The sequence below is a fragment of the Hypanus sabinus genome, chromosome 18 (genome assembly GCF_030144855.1).
Source record: "Hypanus sabinus isolate sHypSab1 chromosome 18, sHypSab1.hap1, whole genome shotgun sequence".
Classification (NCBI taxonomy): domain Eukaryota; kingdom Metazoa; phylum Chordata; class Chondrichthyes; order Myliobatiformes; family Dasyatidae; genus Hypanus; species Hypanus sabinus.
In genome coordinates, this window is record NC_082723.1 from 12,888,626 (window position 1) to 12,909,435 (window position 20,810).

Below are 20,810 nucleotides of genomic sequence, written 5' to 3' on the forward strand. Positions count from 1 at the left end.
TCCTGGGTGTTTCCATTCCAGAGGACCTGTCCTGGACCCAGCACATAAGTGCAATTGCAAATAAAGCACATCAGCCCTCTACTTGGGAGACTGCGCAGATTTGGCATGACATCTAAAACTTTGACAAAACTTCAAAAGATGTGTAGTGGAGAGTGTATTGACTGGCTGCATCACAGTCTGGTATGGAAGCGCCAATGCCTTTGATGGAAAATCCCATAAAAGGTAGTGGATTTGGCCGAGTACATCAGGGGAAAGCTTTCCCAACCATTAAGCATAATTGCATGAAATCTCAACATCTATCGTCAGAGATCCTCATCACCAAGGCCGTGCTCTTCTCTCACCACTGCCGTCAGTTAGAAGGTACAACAAGTGCCTCAGGACTCGCACCACCAGATTCAAGACTGTTTCTACCTCACAATCATTAGGCTTTTAGACTCTTGAGCAAAAGGAAATAACTACACTCATTCTATTTCTAGTATTCCCACAACCGATGGTCTCTCTTGAAGGACACTTTATCTTGTTATTCCATTTTCTTTATTTATTGCTATTTATTTATATTTGCATTTGCACAGTTTGTTCATTGATCCTGTTTACAGTTACTGTTCTATAGATGTCCTAACGATGCCCACAGGAAAAAGAATCTTAGGGTTGTATATGGTGCCATGTATGTACTCTGATAATAAATTTTACTTTGAACTACTTGAATTTTGATCTTGTTTTCCCCCTTGCCCATCCATTGAAACGTTCCCACAATCAATGATCTCACTTTAAGGTTTCTATCTTGCTGTTTCATGTTCTTGTTAGTTATTGCTATTTATTTATATTTACATTTGCACTGTTGTCTTCTCTCTGGTTAATTTTTCATTGATCCTGTTATAGTTATTATTCTATCGATTTGCTGAGTATGGCCACAGGAAAACAAATCTCAAGATTGTATATGGTGACATGTATGTACTTTGATAATAAATTTCCTTAGTACATATGTCCATTGGTCATAATATATTGAAACAATCTAGATTTTGTAGTATCAAGACATACAAAACATAAGGTCATTGATTAATTGTGATATTATTGTTAATCAAGATCTCAGTAATTTTTACTGGAAATTTTGACTCGGGCAATAGATCAGTGATCAAGTGTTCCTACACCTAATGTGCAGCAAAGTCTGCCTGAGACGTTAAGAACATTAACTGCATGGAGAGAAGATTGGGAGTTTGCTATGCATGAACTTCAAGATTGTATAGTGTATGAGAAGGTTACTGTTTGGGCTTTTTTATTTGTTGGGGAAGGGTGTATTATTGAGGGCTGAAGGCAAAAACTCATTAAACAATTGACAGTGTGTCTTCAGAAGGTGAACTAAAAATCAGAAACCCTTCAGATTTAAAATTAAAATTCAGAGATGTGAAACCTGATTTTCCATGATTTTCAAACAAAAGTTCTGAAAGTTTGCTAAATACATTTAGTTTCTTTACAGAAATCTGAAACTACTAATTTATAATATTAATTCTGCCATCCGTCCAAAGTTTTGTTCAATTGAAAAATAGCAATCACTTTAGGAGCTGCCTTTGTTGTACATTTTTTGAATTATCTTTCTCAAAAGTATGACTGGTCTTTAAAATGTGTTTCCTCACTTTCAGCTCCTATTCAATCCTAACAAACATGGGTAAACACCAGAAGCATTATACTGCTGTTATCTTTGAAACAGAGTTATCCTATGTGGGTCGGGAGGTAAGTTTGTCTTGTCTACCAGGTTTGTTCTCCATTTCCTTCATTCTGTTACAATTCTTCTTCTCTGGCCCTCTCCATTCAGCAAATTGGAAGGTTTGTCTCGTGCATCAAATTTTGTTTTACATAAGTGAAAGTGATTAAATATCTCTAATAACTTTGATTTAAAAATTAATTAGATTTGATTAATAATGTATTTTTCAATAAACAACCAGTGATGAGTCCCAGCATATTCATATACATTTAGTATAATCTGTAAGCAAAATCCTGTGCAACTGATGTCCAGCTGTGATCATAGCAAAAATTTGAAGTTGAAATAACATGATGTGGCATCCTGAATGCAAGTTAAATTCATTTGCACTAAGTTGAATATTTAATTTCAAATTGTAGAATTATATTCTGTGGAACTGGTTTGAATAAAAGTCCCAATTTAGTTTGCTAGATTGTACATTCCATTTGGTTCATCTGTATTCCAGATGCTTAGGTTAAGGGATGAATCTGGAAATTTCCACAATATATCTGAACAACCCCTGATGAACAAATAGAAGATTGATTATTTTGAAAAAAAAATGTAATTGTATAATTAAATTAACCAGACAGTGATGTTTACAGCTGTTTCTTCTTTTAATAGGTGATTCTTGACTTAATGCGGTATAAAAATATTGTGGTAAACCGGGTAACAGATATAGATGAAAAACTGATGGTGAAACTAAATATTCATTCATTGCCATCTTGCTACCTATTCCATCCCAATGGCTCTCATGGATTGATTCACATGTGAGTGTACAAATTACTTTCATGCACTGTATGATAACTTAATCTTGCTGTATCATACGAATTGAAATGGAATAGAGAAGGAACAAAATGATACATTTAAGCGTCGCTTGTAGTGCCTGCTCGCCTTCCCTGTTTGGAAAGAATCTGCTTTTGCCACTTGGTGACTTTACTGTTTGAGATGGGAAGGTTTCTCTCGGTCACACTTTCAGGCAGTGGAGCAAGCATAGAGGTAGTGGAAAACATTTTTCCAGTTTTTCATTTAACCTTAAAGTGGTTTTGGAGATAGAAGGTGAAATAAATATATACATTATATGAGTTCAGTGTGATATTCTTCTTTGGGGCTTGCAGATTTGTATCCACAAGCTCACTGTTGCCTGTTAATTTAGTGGCGTGTATTTTGTTATTGTCATGATTGCAAAACTGTTCACTATCATTACATCATCCATTTGATAAAGCATCTTTTGTTCATGCAAACACAAAATCTGTACGCTGCTATTGGTGATTCTTGCTTTTGGTCCTCCTTCTAGTAAAGTAATAGACTCAAATTAACTGGGTAGGATTTGGGGTATTTTCAAACTGCTTTCATTGTCCAAGCAAAATAATTGAAAATTTAATGTTTTGTTGCATGATGTGAAAATTATTTTAAAAACTCCTTTTGATGTTATATTCTTCAAACAATCTCATTCATTTGTCCATTGTAATGCTCAGATAAATATTTCAAGATGTTTTAAAGCTTTTGTATTTCTTTGCTATTTCTTACATGACTCTTCTGTGCCGCAAAACTACTTAGGCTGATTTATACTTGTGCATACAGCCTGCGACGTGACCCTGATTTTCACTTCTGCGTTGCTCTACGCTGTAGCGAGTCTGTGTTGGTGTGCGCCAAAACGCTAGTTGGTGGTGGGGTTTCTATGCCACTGTGAGTTTCTTCGTGAGAGACATGGACAAGGAAATGCATTTCAAACATTTTCGCATGTCAGCAGGTAGATTTGACAATTTGGTTCATCTATTTCGCATCAGTGTACGCACAGCCGACAGACATGGCGGCGAAGAAGCAACCAGAAATGTGTAGGAGGAAATGCGATCCTACCAAGCGGACCAATCACAGTTGTTGTGGTATGTGTCACCGCGACACGTGAGTAACTTTTCTGAAGAGGTGCACGTCACCCTACAGCGTAGGGTACGGCGTAGGTACAGCATAGGGTACACATTACCTATGGCATCAATGTGACGCACAAGTATAAATCAGCCTTTAAGCATAGGGCAAAATGTCTAAATCTTCAGTTCAAAAATTGCTTTTACTTTTGATTTGCTCTCTAGTGTTCCTTGAGGTTCAGCTACAGTTTGTAAAGAATGTTTAATAGAAATATCTCTACTCCATAGTATACGAGACAGTTAAAGAATTTAATCTGGGGATGGATGGTTAAAACAAACAGTAGTTAAATAATTGAATACAGTGCAAAATATCTCAAGAAGAACGCTAAAACCAAGCAAAATGAAACTACTAATTTTTTTCCCAGATTAAAATAAATTTCCAAAAGGAATTTCTCATCATGTTTGTGCAAACAAAGGATGGTTGTGATTGTTGGAGGTCAGTCATTCCAGCCCCAAGACATCAGTGAGGTAGTGCCCTGTTGACACTAGCTGATGACTGCACAATGTTCAATTCCAATTGTAGTTACCAAATGAAAATATCTTCTCAATGAGCAGCAAGACTGGGATAATGGACAGGCTTGGGATGATAGATGACCAGGAATATTTATGCCAAAGGGCCAGACGATAACAATCAGCATGAGAATCCACCCACCTGCGCCTGAACTTTATGGTATACCAATAAACAGGTATTCCCCGCCCTCCCTTGCCCCCCCCCCCCCCCACCATTGTCAACCACACAAAACAACAAACATCATGACAATCATTGCAGACAAAAACTGAATTGGAGCAGCCGCATAAATAACCTGGCTACAAGAGGAGGTCAGGAATTGAGTATCGTGTAATGAGCGATTCCCCTTTTGACTCCAGCCTCTATAATCAAGCTTCCATTTGACTGGATGAGTGCAGTACTTAACACCATTAAGCAGTTTGACTCAATCCATGTCGTGGTAGCCTCCTTGTAATCCACATAGAACAAGTGCATAATGGCTGCAACTAAAAATGTGTTCCCTGACAAATTTTCTCTTTTCTCAACACTGTATTCAGTCAACTGCTTTGAGGATCCTGGCTTCCAGCAATCATGATGCCAACAAGCAGAATGAGCACTGAATCAGAATTCTCAGAGAGCAAATCAAAGGGAAAAGCAAATTTTGACCTCAAGATTTGGACGTTTTGCCTAAGTAGTTTTGTGGCATAGGAGAGTCATGTCAGGTCCATGGCTTTCTCATAAGGACACCACAGTGCATTGACTGGTTTAGTGGTGTGGCAACAACCACCTTGCATTCAGCATCTGAACGATCAAGAAGTTGGTTATGGATTTCATGAAGGGAAAATTAAGAAAATACACACCTGTCCTCATAAATGGATAAGTGGTGAGCAGCTTCAAGATCCTGGACATCAGCAGTTCAGAAGATCTAATTCAACTCATTGATGCAATCGTGAAGAAGTCACATTGGTGGCTATACATTGTTAGGAGTTTGAGGAGGCTTGGTTTGTCATCAAAGACTCTAGCAAATTTCTACAAATGTATGGTGGAGAGCATATTGACGTTGCATCACCACCTAGTTTGAAGGCTTCTGTGTGCAGGATCAAAAGAGTCTCCGGGGGTTGTGGACTCAGCCAACTCCAACCTCTCCACAATTGAGGATATCTTCAAAAAGTGACCCTCACCGTCTAACAGGTGCCTCTTTTCATTACAATTGGGGAGGAGGAACAGGATCCTGAAGATTTTAGGAACAGCATCCCCTCTGCCATAAGATTCCTAAACAGTCTATGAATTCATGAACACTACTCACTATTCCTCTTTTGCATTATTTAGTTTTAGTAACTTGTAGTATGTTTGTGCCTTGCACTATACCGCTGCTACAAAACATCAAATTTCACAGTGCATGTCAGTGACCTGATTCTGCTAGGAAGATTTCCTGAAAGTAGTTTAGAAAAATACTTTTAAGTCAAAATACCACCAAGAAGTTGTTACTCATCCTTCCACTTTTTCACATGCTGACATAATTTCACTACTATGAATATCCTTCCTCTAAGCTAGGGCAAATCAGTGCTGAAAGGGAGCTTGCTGTGCAGAAAATAAATGCTGATATCAAGCATTAATGCCGGTAGAATCACCTGAGTTTAATGTGCCATGCAGCCAAACATTTGTTGTCCATTGCAGGTTGGGAGAATTTGATTATCTTGAGTGGCTTGTCTGATGATGTGTAATCCTCTATCTAGCACCAGTTTATTGTGGTAATCAATAATTGTAAAGTAATCATTTTTTTGTTTTCTTGACCTCTGCTTTGCAATAAATTGCATCAAATTAAAGTGATTTTTAAAATAATTTAAGAATGATCTTATTTAATATATTTTCATGCGCATAGAATAGTACAGTATGCACCAGCTCTTTTCTCCTCACATGGCACCGTCTATATTTTATGCTCTTCCAGCTCTGTAATTATGTTTAAAGTATCCAGCTGATAAATCTTTAAACAGATTTTTTACATTTTTTTTCCTGTTCCAGTTGTTTGTGACACTGTTCCAATCCAAATAATGTTTCTTTTTTTTCTAATCTCTTCAGCTAATTACATTTAATTTTGTTTTCCTTAATGCAGTCCTGTTCTATGATAAATAATAAGCTTGCTGAGATTTACTGAAGCCATAATAATGAAGACTTCAGTCCTTATAAAAGGAAAATGGCAATTTGTAATTTGGTTGCCAACATCTCTGGATGCATTGACAATGAAGTTTTCATTTTGGTTACTTTATTGATGGACTTAATTCATTTTCTTAAATTTCTGCTTCTGAAGTTTAAGGGACATTTGTTTGCTGTTTGATTTTTGGTGTTCAGTAATTTGAAAATTGCATGATTTGAATTAGACCCTTTTTAACCTTTAAATATAAAACAGAGCTTACTAAAGTGATTATTTGAAGCATTTTTTCAGAGCACTTTAATTGTTCATATATGAACTAATTGTAAACTAAGTGACTAATTTTAAATTGTAATAATGCGGACAAGTCTTTTGGGAAAACTGTTGAAAATGCTGAAGAATAATATCAATCAGGATGCTAACGGAAAGATGAGAAATGTCATTGAATAAATATTAACACAGTTTTAATTTGATTACTCGATTTCTGTTTTCTAAATAGGCAGAAGTCTCTGCGATCATTCTTTACTTCCTATTTAAAGTCTTTGCCAGGTGTAACCAAGAGACTGCCTTTCCAAAAAAAAGAGCCTGTGAGGCAGAGAGAGGAAACAATAGTTGCATTAAAGCCCTGGAGTGATATTGATCAGTAAGTTTTTCTTTCAGAATTTAGTGTTTCTTAGCCTATAACTAAGTTGTAAATTTTCAGAAGTGTCTGCCTAAGAGAACTGTGGATGCTGGGACTGAAATATTTACGAATTTTCTGATGGGAGAATAAAGCAATGTAGGATTAAGCTAGGATGGTGGGGATGAAGGATCAACCAGAATTTTAATGAATAGATGAACAAGGTCTGTTTGGCTTACTTCACCCACTAATGTTATTGAGATACTTTTGATCTGCCTAGTGGGAATCCCATCAATTTGCTGTTTTAACATATTGGTAATGGCTACTTACTAGTTTTAGAGTGGTGCCTTCAGAAAATGTCCTGTAACGTTGTTGGTTGTGAAGATGAAAAATCCTTTTCTCATCTCACAGCCAAACATAACTAGTACATGTTGAGTACCTCTTATCTGAGATTCCAAAATCCAAAATATTTTTGAGTGCTAGCATAACAATCACAAATGGAAAATTCCATAAGCTCCTGAGAAAGTTCCCTGGCCATGTACAGGCCTCTGCATACTGCAAACACTTCTGAGAAGTTACCTCACATATGTAATAAACAGGAGTTAATTAAAAACTGCATGTAGCATAAAATGAAGATCTCAATTGTGTATTGAAAGAGTGGGTTCACCAACACCAGAGTGAACATCTGCTGCTTAACAGTATGCTGATCATGAAGTAAGCAAAGATCTATCACAATGAACTCAAAATTGAAGGTAATTGTAAATGTACGGCAGGCTGGTTGCATAAATTTAAGAAAAGACACAGCATTAATTTTTTTAAGATTTGTGGTGATAAAGCATCTGTTGGTCATGAAGTAGCAGAGAAATTCATTTGAGTTTCATTCAGGAGTCTGTCCCTCCCGATTGATTGCTCCTCAACCAGTCAGGTTTCCGTTGGCCCACCTTGTTTACAATATAACTGGCTTCTTCCATTATAAGATTATGAAATGGAAAGTAGATAATCCCAATTTTCACAATTAAGCTGCATTAAAAGAATGTGCATTGCCAGCTACTGTCCCATTGTTGTGATGCACTATCCACTTAGATTATGGATAGCTATTTAAAATGTAACCTGCCTTTGTTTTCAGGGGTAAGGTGTATTTGGCTGATCTGGAGTCTGCTTTGCATTATCTGCTTCGAGTAGAACTTGCTAGCCACAAGATATTGGAGGGGCCCGAACTAACAACACTGAAGGATGTAATTACAGTTCTATCAAAGGTAACTGGAATATCTTTGTTGGTAGAATTGTGCCACGTGGGTGGCAAAACATTAGAACTTTGAAAATGTAAAGACAGTAATGGTACCAACTGTAAAGAATTGAAAGTCTTTGGTTATTGTATATAATTTTATTTTTTAATAAAGTATATTTTGTTTAATAAAAAAAGATTATGATGAATTGCCAACTATATTTCCTTCCTGTTCTGTGTGGTGGTTATTTAGGCTATGCATACCAGAGGTTATGCAGGGTTCAGTCACAATGGAATGCCTAATTTTGTATGTAAATTTTTAGTAATGTAACTAAAAACATCAACATTTAAGGTACTTCTAAGATAGCATCAGCATTAGCCAAACACCCTCTTAGTGATGACCTTTAACTTGGTCCTTTCTGTTAACTTTCATAAGTGAAGTTCCAGCTTTCAATAAGTCACCACATGGAAGACCATATAACCATATAACAATCACAGCACGGAAACAGGCCATCTTGGCCCTCCTAGTCCGTGCCGAACCCTTAATCTCACCTAGTCCCACCGACCCGCACTCAGCCCATAACCCTCCACTCCTTTCCTGTCCATATACCTATCCAATTTTACCTTAAATGACACAACTGAACTGGCCTCTACTACTTCTACAGGAAGCTCATTCCACACAGCTATCACTCTTTGAGTAAAGAAATACCCCCTCGTGTTTCCCTTAAACTTCTGCCCCCTAACTCTCAAATCATGTCCTCTAGTTTGAATCTCCCCTACTCTCAATGGAAACAGCCTGTTCACGTCAACTCTATCTATCCCTCTCAAAATTTTAAATACCTCGATCAAATCCCCCCTCAACCTTCTACGCTCCAATGAATAGAGACCTAACATGTTCAACCTTTCTCTGTAACTTAATTGCTGAAACCCAGGTAACATCCTAGTAAATTGTCTCTGCACTCTCTCTAATTTATTGATATCTTTCCTATAATTCAGTGACCAGAACTGCACACAATATTCCAAATTTGGCCTTACCAATGCCTTGTACAACTTTAGCATTACATCCCAACTTCTGTACTCAATGCTTTGATTTATAAAGGCCAGCGTTCCAAAAGCCCTCTTCACCACCCTATCTACATGAGACTCCACTTTCAGGGAACTATGAACAGTTATTCCTAGATCTCTCTGTTCCTCTGCATTCCTCAATGCCCTACCATTTACTCTGTATGTTCTATTTGGATTATTCCTGCCAAAATGTAGAACCTCACACTTCTCAGCATTAAACTCCATCTGCCAACGTTCAGCCCATTCTTCTAACCGGCATAAATCTCCCTGCAAGCTTTGAAAATCCACCTCATTATCCACAACACCTCCTACCTTAGTATCATCGGCATACTTACTAATCCAATTTACCACCCCTTCATCCAGATCATTTACGTATATTACAAACAACATTGGGCCCAAAACAGATCCCTGAGGCACCCCGCTAGTCACCGGCCTCCATCCCGATAAACAATTATCCACCACTACTCTCTGGCATCTCCCGTCCAGCCACTGTTGAATCCATTTTATTACTCCAGCATTAATACCTAACGACTGAACCTTCTTAACTAACCTTCCATGTGGAACTTTGTCAAAGGCTTTGCTGAAGTCCATATAGACTACATCCACTGCCTTACCCTCGTCAACATTCCTCGTAACTTCTTCAAAAAATTCAATAAGGTTTGTCAAACATGACCTTCCACGCACAAATCCATGCTGGCTACTTCTAATCAGATCCCGTCTATCCAGATAATTATAAATACTATCTCTAAGAATACTTTCCATTAATTTACCCACCACTGATGTCAAACTGACAGGTCTATAATTGCTAGGCTTCCTTCTAGAACCCTTTTTAAACAATGGAACCACATGAGCAATACGCCAATCCTCCGGCACAATCCCCGTTTCTAATGACATATTAAAGATCTCCGTCAGAGCTCCTGCTATCTCTACACAAACTTCCCTCAAGGTCCTGAGTAATATCCTGTCAGGACCTGGAGATTTATCCACTTTTAAATTTCTTAAAAGCGCCAGTACCTCCACCTCTTTAATTGTCATAGGTTCCATAACTTCCTTACTTGTTTCCCACACCTTAGACAATTCAATATCCTTCTCCTTAGTGAATACCGAAGAGAAGAAATCATTCAAAATCTCTCCCATCTCCTTCGGTTCCACACATAGCTGACCACTGTGATTCTCTAAGGGGCCAATTTTATCCTTCACTATCCTCTTGCTTTTAATATAACTGTAGAAACCTTTCGGATTTACTTTCACCTTATTTGCCAAACCAACCTTGTATCTTCTTTTAGCTTTTCTAATCTCTTTCTTAAGATTCCTTTTACATTCTTTATATTCCTCGAGCAATTCCTTTACTCCATGCTGCCTATATCTATTGTAGACATCCCTCTTTTTCCGAACCAAATTTCTAATATCCCTTGAAAACCATGGTGCTTTCAAACCTTTAACCTTTCCTTTCACCCTAACAGGAACATAAAGATTCTGTACCCTCATAATTTCACCCTTAAATGACCTCCATTTCTCTATTACATCCTTCCCATAAAACAACTTGACCCAATCCACTCTCTCTAAATCCCTTCGCATCTCCTCAAAGTTAGCCTTTCTCCAATCAAAAATCTCAACTCTAGGTCCAGTCCTGTCCTTCTCCATAATTATATTGAAGCTAATGCTATTGTGATCACTGGACCCGAAGTGCTCCCCAACACATACATCTGTCAGCTGACCTATCGCATTCCCTAACAGGAGATCCAACACTGCCCCATCTCTAGTCGTTACTTCTATGTATTGTTGTAAAAAACTATCCTGCACACATTTCACAAACTCTAAACCATCCAGCCCTTTTACAGAATGAGCTTCCCAGTCTACGTGTGGAAAATTAAAATCTCCCACAATCACCACCTTGTGTTTACTACAAATATCTGCTATCTCCTTACACATTTGCTCTTCCAACTCACGCGCCCCATTAGGTGGCCTATAATACACTCCTATCAGTGTTACTGCACCTTTCCCATTCTTCAATTCCACCCAAATGGCCTCCCTAGAGGAGCTCTCTAATCTATCCTTCCAAAGCACCGCCATAAGATTTTCTCGGACAAGCAATGCAACACCTCCTCCTCTGGCCCCTCCTACTCTATCACACCTGAAGCAACTAAATCCAGGAATATCTAGTTGCCAATCACACCTTTCCTGCAACCATGTTTCACTAATAGCTACAACATCATAATTCCAGGTATCAATCCACGCTTTAAGCTCATCCACCTTTCTTACAATGCTCCTAGCATTAAAATAGATACATTTAAGATTCTCTCCATCTCCTCCTCTCTTTCCATCCCTAACAATGCATTCAAATTTATTATCCTTTTCTTTCTTCTCCCCTACATCTTCGGGCTGAGCGCATCCCTTCTCCATCACCTGCCTTTCCTCCCTCACACACTGTCTATTTACTTGCTCCACTGGTGAACTAACCTCCTTTCCCATAGTCTCCTCAAATAGTCTCCCGCCCCCCCCATCTTACTAGTTTAAAGTCCGCCCTGTAGCCCTAGCAAACCTCCCCGCTAGGATATTGGTCCCCCCACGATTCAAGTGTAACCCATCCTTCTTGAACAGGTCACTCCTGCCCCAGAAGAGGTCCCAATGATCCAGAAACTTGAATCCCTGCCCCCTGCTCCAATCCCACAGCCACACATTCATCCTCCACCTAATTCTATTCCTACTCTCACTGTCGCGTGGCACAGGCAGTAATCCCGAGATTACTACCTTTGCGGTCCTTCTTCTTAACTGCCTTCCTAACTCATTATACTCTCGTTTCAGGACCTCTTCCCCTTTCCTTCCTATGTCATTGGTACCTACATGTACCACGACCTCTGGCTCTTCACCCTCCCACTTCAGGATATCTTGGACGCGATCAGAAACATCCCGAACCCTGGCACCAGGGAGGCAAATTACCATCCGGGACTCCCGGTCACCTCCACAGAAACGCCTGTCTGAGCCCCTGACTATTGAGTCCCCTATTACTATGGACCTCTTTCTTCTAACCCTACCCTTCTGAGCTACAGGGCCGTCCTCTGTGCCGGAGGCTCGGCCACTGTCACTCCCACCAGGTAGGCTGTCCCCCCCCAACAGTACTCAAACATGAGTACTTATTGTCAAGGGGTACAGCCACTGGGGTACTCTCTAGTACCTGCCTCTTCCCCTTCCTGACTGTAACCCACCTATCTGCCTCCCGTGGTCCCGGAGTGACCACCTGCCTGTAACTCCTCTCTATCACCTCCTCACTCTCCCTGACCAGGCGAAGGTCATCGAGCTGCAGCTCCAGTTCCCTAACTCGGTCCCTCAGGAGCTGCAGTTCGGCGCACCTGGCGCAGATGTGGACGTCCGGGAGGCTCGGAGACTCCAGGATCTCCCACATCCGACACCGAGAACAACAAGCTGCCCTCACACTCATACCTCCCAAATAACTGAAAATACAAGAACTAAAAGATAAGCCTACTGTGCCCTCTTCCGCCTAAGCCCTCTGAGCCCAAGCCCTACACTCTGTGCCCTGCTCACTCCGCTGCCCGCAAACGAAGCTGCCCGCTTCTTAAGGCGGCGTTCTTTATATCTCTTCCCTCCTTCCCGGGCCTCCTTCACGCGCCTGCGCAGTCCCGCCTCTCAGAACTCCGATCTGAGAAGCAATTGGACAATTTGAAAATGGCCACCGCCGCACTTCCTCTCAAGCCTCGCTGTCCTCTTCCAAAAGAGCATGGGCATAACGTCTTAGTCCTGCAGAGCCTGAGGAACAGACAAGAATTATGGTCCAGGACTGAAAAAGCTGTTTATTGGCTTGAGAATAGTGTAATAGAAAGTGTACAAATATCTCTTAAATCAAGGATTCCCAGCCTTTTTATGCCATGGACCCCTACCATTAACTGATGGGTCCATGGACCCCATGTTTGGAACCCCTGCTGTACATTGAAGTAGACTTTGATCATATTTTGTTTTTACTTTGTTTTGTGTAAAAGCAAAACATATAATTTAAGAATCCATTCTAAAATTTTGTAAAAGCTTTGGTCAAGTGTGGTAGTTTTTACTTCTGCATATTTGTCAAGGCTACAAATAATTGAAGTATAGAAAATAAATTAGTTTCTTTTTATTGAGATCCAATAATTGCTTAAGTGCAACATAAATGATATGGCAGTTCACCATTATTTAAATGTGTGCAATTTAACAATAGCAGCTGTGATGATTCATGTCAATGCCGTAGACCTTAAAGTTGCAAATATGCTGTGGACTTGAACCTGATTAGTATTTCAACATTAGATTGCACAGGAAGATAGCTTGCAGAGCTTGTTTTTATGCTCATAGGAACGTCTCACTATCAGGTTCATGTACTGTACTCATTTTGATAATAGTTAAAATTGTTACTCAATTTTTATTTTCACGAAGATATTCTGTTATCATGGCTTCCTTTTTGGCAAACACAAATTCAGTATCACTAAAACAGACCGTCACTATCAAATTTCTTTTGCGGAAGCTTGCTTTGTATTTAAGAGTTCTGTGTTTCCCACATCAGTAATATATTGTTCTTCAAAATAAGTTTGTACTTAATTGACTAAAACAGTTTGAAGCATTTTGAAGGGTGGTAGGATGTAATGCAAGATATTTTTGAGTGAGAATTATAGTTGAACTTTGGAATTTTCATTTTTTCAGCAATGTAAGAACAGCCACGTGATCTAATGTGCCATATAAAACCTGCCAGTTATTTTCAAAAAAGTGAAAATGAAAAATCTTGTGAAAATGGAAAACAAATGAGTGTTAGTCAAAAGTTACTGGAGAAGTTGGTGAGCCAGAAAATTGGTAAATCCCACATCCTAATGATTTATGTCCCAGAGTTGCGAAAGAAGTGATTTCAAAGATTGTGGAGGTCTAGTTATCATCTTGAAAAGTTCTCAAATTCTGGGATTGTTCCTTTGGATTGGTGGATAGCTAAAGGTTGCCTTGGTAGCACAGCAGTTAGGTCAATACTATTACAACTTGGGGGCATCAGAGTTCAATTTCAGCTATAAGGAGTCTATGCATTCTCCCTATGAGATGTGTGTGGTTTCCCCGAGTGCTTTGGTTTCCTCCCACAGTCCAAAGGCGTACTTGTTAATATATTGGTCACTGTCCTGTGAATAGGCTAGAGTTAAATTGGATTGGGGGTGGGGAGGGGGGTATGCTGGGTGGCACCTCTTGAAGAGCCAGTAGGACATTTTCTACATTGTCTCAGACAGGGTAAGAACACATAGATTTGGGTTAAAATGTGGATTTGGATCGATAGGTTATTGCACAGAGCAACAGATCCTGGGAACAATAGTGTTATGAGGAAAAATTGCAGGAAGATGTAGTGCAACTGGATTTGTGGGTCCTTTTGTAGAAAATGCAGTGAACGAATATACAGTCTACTGTGGGAGGTGAGGGAGGAGATTGCTGAGCCTCTGGCAATGATCTTTGCATCATCAATGGGGACGGGAGAGGTTCCAGAGGATTGGAGGGTTGCAGATGTTGTTTCCTTATTTAAGAAAGGCAGTAGAGGTAGCCCAGGAAATTGTAGACCAGTGAGTCTTACTTCAGTGGTTGGTAAGTTGATGGAGAAGAGCCTGAGAGGCAGGATTTATGAACATTTGGAGAGGCATAATATAATTTATAATATTATAGAGGTGTATAAGATCATCATCTTATCGCATTGATTGTATGGATAGTCAGGGTTTTTTTCCCAGTGCTGAAATGGCTAACATGAGAGGGCACCGTTTTTAGGTGCTTGAAAGTAGCAACAGAGGAGATGTCAAGGGTAAGCTTTTTACGCAGAGAGTAGTGAGTGTGTAGAATGGGCTGCCGGTGATGGTGGTGGAGGCAGATACAATAGGGTCTTTTAAGAAACTCCTGGATAGGTATATGGAGCTTAGAAAAATAGACCATAAGACCATAAGATATAGGAGCAGAAGTCAGCCATTCGGCCCATTGAATCTGCTCTGCCATTCAATCATGGGCTGATCCAATACTTCCAGTCGTCCCCACTCCCCTGCCTTCCCTCCATTCCCTTTGATGCCCTAGTTAATCAAGAACCTATCTATCTCTGCCTTAAATACACCCAATGACTTGGCCTGCACAGCCACTCGTGGCACCAAATTCTACATTTATACCACCCTCTTACTAAAGTAATTTCTCTGCATCTCTGTTCTAAATGGACGTCATTCAATCCTGAAGTCATGCCCTCTTGTCCTAGACTCCCATACCATGAGAAATAACTTGGCCACATTTAATCTGTTCTGGCCTTTTAATATTCGAAATGTTTCGAAGAGCTCCTAGACGTGAATCTTCTCTGAACCCTCTCCAATGTCAGTATATCCTTTCTAAATTAAGGAGCCCAATACTGCACACAATACTCGAAATGTGGTCTCACGATTGCCTTATAGAGCCTCAACATCACATCCCTTCTCTTATATTCTGTACTTCTAGAAATGAATGCCAAAATTGCATTCACCTTCTTCACCACCGACTCAGCCTGCAGATTAACTTTTAGGGTATCCTGCACAAGAACTCCCTAGTCCCTTTGCATCTCTGCATTTTGAATTCTCTTCCCATCTAAATAATAATCTGCCGGTTTATTTCTTCCACCAAAGTGCATGACCATACACTTTCCAACATTGTATTTCATTTGCCACTTCTTTGCCCATTCCCCTAAACTACCTAAGTCTCTCTGCAGGCTCTCTGTTTCCTCAACACCACCCGCTCCTCCACCTATCTTTGTACCATCAGCAAATTTAGTCACAAATCCGTTAATCCCATAGTCCAAATCATTGACATGCATCTTAAAAAGCAGCAGTCCAAACACCAACCACTGTGGAACTCCACTGGTAACCGGCAGCCAGCCAGAATAGGATCCCTTTATTCCCATACTCTGCTTTCTGCTGATCAGCCAATGCTCCAGCCATGCTAGTGACTTCTCTGTAATTCTATGGGCTCTTGCTAAGCAGCCTCATGTGTGGGGCACCTTGTCAAGGCCTTCTGAAAATCCAAATACACCACATCTACTGCATCTCCTTTGTTTACCCTGCTTGTAATTTCCTCAAAAAATTGCAGGTTTGTCAGGCAGGATTTTCCTTTCAGGAAACCATGTTGGCTTTGGCCTATCTTGTCGTGTGTCTCCTGGTATTCTGTAATCTTATCCCTTTCTGCTGCCTCCCACCCTTCTTAAATAGCGAGTAACATTCCCAAATTTCCAGTCATCCGCTACAATGCCGGAATCAATAGATTCTTGAAAGATCATTGCTAATGCCTCTGCAATCTCTCCAGCTACTTCTTTCAGAACCCGAGGGTGCATTCCATCAGGTCCAGGAAATTTATCCACCCTCAAACCATTAAGCTTCCTGAGCACCTTCTCAGTTGTAATTTTCACTGCACATACTTCACTTCCCTGACACTCTTGAATGTCCAGTAGACTGTAGATGTCTCTCACTGTGAAGACGGATGCAAAATACACATTCAGTTCCTCTGCCATCTCTGCATCATTCATTACAATATCTCCAGCATCATTTTCTATTGGTCCTATATCTACCCTTGACTCTCTTTTACCCTTTATATATTTTTAACAAAAAGCTTTTAGTATCTTCTTTGATGTTAGTTGCAAGCTTTCTTTTATAATTCATCTTTCCTTCCTATTGGCCTTCTTAGTTTCCTTCTGCAAATTTTTAAAAGCTTCCCAATCCTCTATCTTCCCACTAGCTTTGGCTTCCTTGTATGCCTTCTTTTGCTTTTACTTTGGCTCCGACTTCACTTGTCAACCACGGTAGTATCCTTCTATTTGAAAATTTCTTCCTATTTGGAATATATCTGTCTTGCATTTCCCTCATTTTTTTTGCAGAAACTCCAGCCATTGCTGCTCTGCTGTCATTCCTGCTAGTGTCCCTTCCCAGTCAACTTTGGCCAGTTCCCCTCTCGTGCCATTGTAATTTCCTTTATTCCACTGAAATATCGCCACATTGCACTTTAGTTTCTCCTTCTCAAATTTCAAAGTGAACTTGATCATATTGTGATCACTGTTCCCTAAAGGTTCCTTAACCTTTCTTTAGCTCTCTTATCACCTCCAGATCATTGCACAACACCCAATCCAGCACAGCCAGTCCCCTAGTTGGTTCAACAACAAGCTGTTCTGAAAAAAACATCCCTTAGACATTCTACAAATTCTCTCCAGTACTGACCTTGTTTTCCTAATCCACTTTCATGTAAAAATCCCCAACGACTATCATGTCAGGCCCTTCTGACACGCCTTTTCTATCTCTTGCTGTAATTTGTAATCCACATCCCAGCTGCTGTTTGGAGGCCTCTATACAACTGTCATTAGTGTTCTTTTACCCTTGCCATTTCTTAACTCAACCCATAGCGACTTTACACCTACCGATCCTATGTCATTCCTTTCTAATAATTTAATATTATTTCTTATCCACAGAGCCACACCGCCCCCTCTGTCTACTAACCTATTTTTCTGATACACCATATAGCCTTGGACATTCAGCTCCCACTGGCAGCTATCCGTTAGCCAAGTTTCAGAGATGGCCACAGCATCATACTTGCCAATCAGTAGCTGAATTTCAAGATAGTCCATTTTATTTCTTATGCTGTGTGCTTTCAAATATAACATAGAGGACTATGGGTAACCCTAGGTAATTTCTAAAGTCAGTACATGTTTGGCACAGTGTTGTGGGCTGAACGGCCTGTATTCTGCTGTAGGTTTTCGATGTTTCTAAGTGCAGCGGGTAATGGAGAAGGCAAATAGAATGTTGGCTTGCCTCAACTGATTTGGAGAATAAAAGGGCAATGCAAATTTATTTTACTTCAATTACACAGATCTCAAGCAAGACAATATTTTAGGGTACTGAGAACAATTTTGTTTTTTCACCCACCCACCCCCATCCCCATTTAAGGAAAGATATTTTATCATTAAAGGCAGTACAGTGTCTATTTGCCAAAATGATCTCAGGTGTGAAAAGGTTGTCCTAAGAAGAAAGGTAAAACTATTTATTGGAGTTTAGAAGAATAAGTAGTAATCTGATTGAAACATGAAAGGATCCTGTGAGGTGAGATAGGGCAGCTGCTAAGTGGGTATGTCCTGTAATGGGAGAGTTCAGAACCAGAGGTACAGTCTTATAATAAGAGTATGCAGGACCCTATAAAGAACTCCTCTGGTTGTGTGATTTTTGGATCTCGTTGTCACAGCGAGCTATTGAGACAGAATCTCGGTTATATTTAAGGCTGCAATAGATACATTTCTAATTGGGGGTATCAAAGAATATGGGCAAAGGACATGAAGTTAGGTTTTAGGGAAATTGGGTCAACTGTGATGTTACTGAATGGCACAGCAACTTTGTTTGAAATGTAAGGCTCATTGGGCTTAATGGCCAACTCTTACCACGTAGACGCTTGAGCCCCAAGGATGCATAAAGTATGTCAAGAGTGGCCAAGAAGAAATATTTGTCATATTTCTAAGTTTGCTGATGATAATAAACTAGGTGGGATTGTGATTGCAGAGAGCAATATAGTCTTCAAGGAAAAATGAACAAGCTCGGAGTTGGAAAGAACATAGCAGATGGAATATAATTATTGTGAGTCATCTATTTAAGTTTCAAGTGAGCAGAATCATTTTCAAATGATGAGAAAGAAGGTAATATTCAAAGGGAACCTGGATGTTCTTCTATAGAAGTAATTGAAAGCCATTTGCAAGTGCTACATGCAATTTAGAGGGCAATTGCATGTTAGTTTCTACTATGGGAGGATTTGATTAGAGGAATAATCAAGTCCCGTTGCAGTTGAATAGTACTTAGTAAGGATGCAACTGGAATATAGCTTTGCAGCTTTGATCTTACTGAAGGAAGCATGAACTTGCCAAAGATGGGAGCATCAGTAAGTGTCACTGGACTATTTTCACATTTTAATAGTTTGGCTTTTCTCAAGGAGGTATCCTTAAGATGCCAATCGGCATATGCAAGAAACATTGACTGCACACTGGAAAAAGGTAGCATTCAAAGGGAGTTTTTTATTCTTCTATTAATTTATCAGATTATGGGCTGCAGGATGTTGTAACTGAGTTTTCGCAGTTGGAGGATGCCAACAAATTTTTCTACCCCTTGAGGTTTTCTCAATTTAATCCCTGATTTTTCTTATAGTGCTTTACCAAAGGACAAAAGTTGCCTGAGTTGATGTGTGAATCATCTTAGTACTCCACTTTCTTGAGGGATCAAGTTGGTCCTTTAACTAACAGTAGAATTAATATTTTAGTTAAATTGATGTGGTCCATAATGCTGAACCCACCAGATTGTCAGGATTTAAAAAGTCAAAGAAAACAAAAGAATGCAGAGCTAATATTTTTTTTAAATTTTGTTGGTCAGCGTTTGTAAAGCTGATTTTTTTAAGCTTTATGACTAAGAATTTTAAAGAGATACTAAATTCAGATGTTGAAATCTGTGGAGGTTTTGTATGTATCTGATTATGTTGAGCATGCTAAATGCTTCATCTCCTTTTCAGATCTTCTGGAGAAGCTTTTAATGATCTTTTGTGGGGAAAAAATAACAATATTTTCTGCGTTTGTTCATTTCAATTAACCAGAAGCTGATGTATTGAAGGAAATTGACATTTTGTAAAATGACTAATGAAGAAATGTCTAGGTCTTGCTTCTCATTTTATACAATCGTTTATTGTATTGAAGTTTACCTTTATGACTGTAGGAAATCCTCAAGCAATTTATTGCCCTTGTAATAGTGCTTTGTAGGTGTAATCACTGCTATAATGTTGGAAATGTTGTATAAACTGTATTTCCCTATTACTGCTCAGAAAATCTAGGACTGAAATTTGTATCTGGATATTAAAACTAGGCCTTCTGTTGTAATGACGGTGCATTGAAATGAACTGTCATTATAACAGAAGATTTGGTATCAAACCTGATGCAACAGCTGTAAATCTGTATGCTTCCTAAACATCCAGTCAAAGTAAATGTATAACACTTTAATTTTATTCAACTGTAACTGCAGCTCTACTCAAAGCTCCATGTGGAGCAGCTCTGTTTAATCCACATGCAGATATAAGTGATGAACCTAGATTAGGATTTCTCATCTTGGCCACATAGGGTATTTCAAACCATTGTTCATAGAGAAGATCACAAATGAAATAAACTATATAGCTTGCAATGCTTTTCTTTGAATTGAAATTGCATTTATTAATCTCATAGTAGAAAATTGCACATCACAATTGACAGATGTGCCTTGGGGACAGAAGGCGATCTAATAGAGTAATGAATCATAGCATCTGTTATTGGTATTTAGAAAGATCAAGGTAGATTTTCCCCTGGGGTCATGGCGTAGGATTGTGAGGGGTCAGCTTGCTTTTTCTGTTACAATACGTAAGCACTGAGTAAATTTCCATTAATATAACTCCATGTATCCTTAAGTACTTAGTCCTATTTCACATTTTTGCTCCTTTAACTTCCTGAGCCAAGGCTGCTCTTGATTCCTTTAAAAGAACTGAAATTCTAAAGATTAATATTAAATCCTATATTATTCTTTCTTAGCTATGACAAGCCTGGTGATTGCTTAGTAGTTCCAGT

General features: G+C 39.3%; 1 protein-coding gene across 1 annotated transcript in view; it reads left to right on the plus strand.

The window, feature by feature from the left end:
- The window catches only part of qsox2 (quiescin Q6 sulfhydryl oxidase 2), an 88,706-nt gene that overhangs the window by 20,390 nt on the left and 47,506 nt on the right, over positions 1 to 20,810 (plus strand). The window contains exons 5-8 of the mRNA XM_059993674.1: positions 1,638 to 1,728; positions 2,357 to 2,502; positions 6,793 to 6,936; positions 8,039 to 8,168. Coding sequence (XP_059849657.1) covers positions 1,638 to 1,728; positions 2,357 to 2,502; positions 6,793 to 6,936; positions 8,039 to 8,168 — 511 coding nt within the window. The remainder of the gene's footprint in view (positions 1 to 1,637; positions 1,729 to 2,356; positions 2,503 to 6,792; positions 6,937 to 8,038; positions 8,169 to 20,810) is intronic.